This window comes from Primulina huaijiensis, chromosome 11 (genome assembly GCF_012295235.1).
Source record: "Primulina huaijiensis isolate GDHJ02 chromosome 11, ASM1229523v2, whole genome shotgun sequence".
NCBI lineage: Eukaryota > Viridiplantae > Streptophyta > Magnoliopsida > Lamiales > Gesneriaceae > Primulina > Primulina huaijiensis.
The window spans coordinates 25,422,817-25,428,148 of NC_133316.1; the positions used below are offsets into that span (position 1 = coordinate 25,422,817).

Sequence of the window (5,332 nt, forward strand, 5' to 3'; positions counted from 1 at the left end):
TTTGAAAGTAGAAATTTAAGTTTGGTGGCTCAACGACACCACACCAGCTTAGTTTGAAAACCAAACTCGATTTAATTCATCAGTATTCAATATTTCAAGAATCGACATATTGTAGCTCAATGATTATATTTTAATCGACTCTATCAAGTCGTATCAGAGCGGGTTGTTCTTAAAAGAGCATTTGAAACTGATTTATAGTTTTAAAATTCGTTTTTCATATTTTTCTATATATGTGCAAAATTTCAATTTTTTGTCAGTTTGCAGCAACTTTGGGAAGAATATCATAACTTCTTGGTCGGGTATTCAAACGATAAACCGATTTTTGAATTACAAACTAGACTTATAGAGAAACACAACAGTATAAAATTTGCAGCTCGGTCATGCTTGAGAAAAAGCAAATTAAATTGTGAGGGGGAGAAATTTTTTTTGCTTAAATTGTTTTGAAAAAATGGTTTTTTGATTGACACAAAAATGAGAGAAATGTGTTAGTTGAAATCATTATTTATCCAAAAAAAAAAGATTGTTGGAACATTTTAAATTTTGGTGATTGAATAAGATTTTTGATCCAAAGGATAATTACAGAACTTAAACGAACTGAATTCAAAGAGGAAAACTGAACTAAAAAGCCTAACACTAACATATTACAAAGTCAGACTGATAAAACATAAGAATGATACTAATACCCAAACTGATTCTAAGTCGACTGTTGAAGACCAACTGATAATCTATCTAGTTGACTAGTAAGACGAAATCTATATATTCCCTGAAGAACCAATATGATCGGTGATTAAGAATCAGAGCCCAACTCAAATATCGGATAAAGCTTTCCGTATTAACAGTCACCGAATCTTAAACAGAATGTCAAGTTTCAGCGCACTACTAGAACATGTCAGAAAATACGATGAGACATCTGCATTTGGAAATGGATATATTTTGAAAAGATTACTCTTGCATATTAAAGTTATAAATAGATCGGTTGAACAAGCTCTAAAATAGACAGTTACACCATCTTTATTTGGATTATAAAAGAAAACTAATCTTCTCTGAAAAAACTTTGCGATAGTCAAACTGAAATGCAGGCACACGCTGATATATCATTATCTGATCATTTTGATGGTCAAATTTGTGCTTAGATTTCAACAAAAAAGGTTGTTGCACATTCAACTTATGTATCTTTTAAACATTTTATCAAAATGTTTATTCGGTTTCTACGAAAGATTATTTAGAGTGTCTTTCACTTGGTTTGAAAACAAAACTCGATTTTATTCATCGGTGTTTAATATTTCAAGGATCAAACTATTTTAGTTAAATGATTATCCCTCATCAATCCTATGAACTATGGTCTTTCATTTAATTATATAATTAGTTTTGAAATTTCATAATATCAATTGACAACTTAACGGTAATTATGACTCCTATAACCTCCATTTTAATTCCCCAATAATTTCTTCATTACCTATATATATTATATTATACATTTTGATATTTTGCTATATTTTCTTTTTGTGAAAGTAAAACAAGGAGCCACAACATTCAATGTATATATGGCCCTTAGCTTATTTCGTTTAATTGCTTTTAACATTAGATCATTAATTTTCTATTAGTTTTTTTATATAAAAAAATTAACATATGTACTCTTCGTATTGAAGGTGGTTTTTTTTTTTTTTTTTAATATTAATTGTTATAAGATGAGATTTTGGTTTTGATTTTTAATAATTTATTTGAGCCCTATCATCCTTGTGATCCGTTCCTCTTGTTATATTTTATTCCTGGAACACTTGGTTATTTTGTAATCAGCTGACGACTTTTGCGTTGAGTTATCTCTGATACCGAAATTATGATTGTCTATTGTGTGATATACACTTGAAATATTGACAACCAGTGGCGTAGACATACTATGGGTTGGGCTGGGCTCAAGCCCAACAAGATTATCAATTTTTTTTTATATAGCTAGTTCAATTTTTTCAAAAAGCCCATTAATTAGTTATTATTAATATAAAATGAAAAGAAAAAAAAGTGGAAAACACACAGTGGCGCTGGAAATTAAAATCCTCGTCTCAATTCTCAACCCTCCACTTGCGCCACACATCCTTCTACCCTTATTCTCTCTTTTTCCCAATTTTCTCCTTCTTTATTGTACTTTTTTTTTACCCTTCACCTTCAAATTCTCGTTACTTGTCAGGTATCTCTCTAATTATTTAATTTATCTTTTTTAAGCATAATCTTTCTTGATTCTTGCTGGTTTCGAGTTTAGATTGTTTGGGGTTAATTGGTTTGTGTTTTCTCCAAGATTATTGTAGTTTCTAGTGTTTTTGAATCTGGGTTTGGTCTATTCTGAGTTCAAGATTAAAAACTTGCAATAAAATAATTGTATTTTGTATGGAATCCTATCATCATGAATTATCTGTTCAGTGCCTTTAATGTCTGGTTACTCAAAAGATAGACAAAATTATTTTTTTATATCATTTTTTAATTTAAATGAAGAGTATTCTTTTAGGTGAAATAAAATGATGTTTATAGGTTTTTTATTTATAGGTGAATCAAAATGTCAAAAAGAAGCATTACCGATTATTTCATCCAAAAAAACAATGAGCAGTTATCAAAAACTTCAAATGATCATCTTCCGTCAAGTTCAAGATCTACATTGAAAACCAAAAAACTCAAACCTGACAATGAAGTTGCTCTCGATCCATTAGAAGGAAATAATTCATATTATGAGCGTGATCCTGAGAAACGAATTAGAATATGGGAATATCCATGTGATAAACAAGATGATGTTCGAAGAGAATATGTTGGTATTGGACCATATCAACCTATATATGAATATCCACTTGTTGATTTTAAGCATCAAAAACGTAGTTTTCAGTCTTCTTGGTTCGTAAAGTTTCCATGGCTCGAGTTTTCTCAAATAAAAGAAAGTGTATTTTGTTTCCCGTGTTATCTTTTTGATGTTCCTTCATCATATCAGAAGAAATTTACGGTTGAAGGATTTAAGAATTGGAAAAGAGTGAATTGCAAAACATGTCCACTGAAAAGACATGAAGGAGATTGCAATTCATTATATAGTAATGCTATGCAAAAATTGGAGGGCTTGAAAAATGTATCTCAACATATCGATAGAAATATGAATAATCAATCTGAGAATGTTGTAAAGCAAAACAGATTGCTTATAAGGACATCGATTAGAGCTGTAAGATGGCTAGCATTACAAGGTTGTGCATTTAGAGGACATGATGAGTCTGTAGATTCTCATAATCGTGGAAATTTTCTTGAACTCGTAACATTTCAAGGAGAATTGTGCAAAGAAATTGGTGATATTATCTTAGATAAAGCATCTAAAAATGCCAAGTATACATCACCATCAATTCAACAGGAGATTCTAAAAATTATCGCCGATCTTGTGCGAAGCAAAATCCGTGATGAAGTAGGGATGCTAAATTCTATATTCTTGTTGATGAAACAATTGATGAATCTCATAGATCACAAATGGCTATTGTTTTGCAATACGTAGATTGTGATGGGTTTGTTAGGGAGAGATTTTTTGAAGTTGTTGGTGTTGATGATACTAATTTTTTGACTTTGAAAACACATATATGTAGTATCTTGACAAAACACAAGCTTTTGATTGAAAATATGCGAGGTCAAGGATACAATGGTGCTAGCAACATGCGGGGAGAATGGAATAGATTACAAGCATTATTTCTCAAAGATTGTCCGTTTGCATATTATATTCATTGTTTTGCTCATCGACTTCAACTTACATTAGTTGTAGCAGCTAAAGAGGTATAATATGTATGGCTATTTTTTTTCCAAATTGAGTTCAATTGTCAATTTTGTGGGTTCTTCTTCAAAGAGACACTCTCAATCGAAATCAATTCGAAAAGATGAAATCGTTGATTTGATAGAATTTGGAGAACTTGGAACTGGTACTGGAGTTAATCAATCTAGTACTTTGCAACGACCTACATCAAATCGATGGAGTTCACATTACGTTTCTGTTAGTCGAGTTATTGAATTGTTTGGTTCAGTTTGTACACTTCTAGAAGATTTCATGTAGGGAAAGTCTGCCTTTAGTATACGTGCGGAGGCTAAAGGTTTGCTTAAAGATATGATGACATTTGATTTTGTATTTATCTTGTTGTTGATGCATAGAGTTTTGGAAACATCTGATATGTTATGTCAGGCTTTGCAGAGAAAAAATCAAGACATTCTGAATGCATCGAGTTTAGTCACGACTACAAAAATGCTTTTCCAGAAAATGCGAGATGATGAATGGGAAGATTTTCTATGGAGTGTGAATAATTTTTGTGATAGTCATGACATTGTAGTGTCTGATTTGACATCTCGTTATGTTGAAAGTACTAAACGTTCTTGTCAACAGAAAAATCATTTTACAGTGGAAGAGTACTATCATTTTCATGTATTCAATGTTGTGATTGACAAACAGCTGATGGAGTTGAATACACGATTTACTGAGCAATCAATAGAGCTTCTCACTCTCTGTGAAGCCTTGAATCCCAGTGATGGCTTCAAATCATTCTCTGAAAGTGCTATTTATTCTTTAATTGATAAATTTTATACCAATGATTTTTCCAAAGATGACATGAAACATTTGAAGACTCAATTGGATCATTACAAGCTTGATGTATTTGAGGATCTGAGGTTTAAAGATGTTGATTTNAGGTTTAAAGATGTTGATTCTCTTCCTAAATTATGCCGACTACTAGTTGAAAAAAAGAAGTCGAAGATTTATTTCATTATTGATAGACTGATTCGTTTGGTCTTGACTCTTCCAGTTTCCACTGCTACAACTGAGCGAGCATTTTCAGGGATGAAACTTCTCAAAACACCACTTCGCAACAAAATGGAGAAGGAATATTTAAACAATGCAATGGTTTTGTATATTGAGAGAGAGATTGCTCATGACATTGATATAGATTACATAATTGATAGATTGGATCTTTTGAAAAATCGAAGGTTACGACTAAAGTAGTGATTATTTAAGTTACCCTCTTTTGGCATAAATTGTATTTTTTTTGTTATGTGTACTCTATCATATGATTAATGTTTGAACTTTTGGAAAATATTTATCCAGATTTGATGATTATATTGTGAAAATCGTGGTTTGCACTTAATCTTTAGGTCACGTGGAAAATGTTGTATTGATTTCTAAATTAATTTTTTTAATTTTCTAGCCCTCCATATTTTGAAATTCTGGCTACGCCCCTGTTGAACCACGTAATTAGCTCGTGTCCTTATTTTCTTTCTCGCATGCATGTGTGTTCTGGGCTCTATTTGATTGCCTTGAAATTTTTCCTGTTCGACTGTTGAT

General features: G+C 31.4%; 1 protein-coding gene across 1 annotated transcript; it reads left to right on the top strand.

Annotated features, from left to right (window-relative positions):
• Positions 1 to 2,545: 2,545 nt before the first annotated feature.
• Positions 2,546 to 4,993, top strand: LOC140988543 (uncharacterized). The gene is made up of 4 exons (XM_073457538.1): positions 2,546 to 3,507; positions 3,600 to 3,783; positions 3,854 to 3,997; positions 4,058 to 4,993. Exons 1-4 carry the CDS (start codon positions 2,546 to 2,548, stop codon positions 4,991 to 4,993), a joined length of 2,226 nt encoding a protein of 741 aa, XP_073313639.1.
• Positions 4,994 to 5,332: the final 339 nt, after the last annotated feature.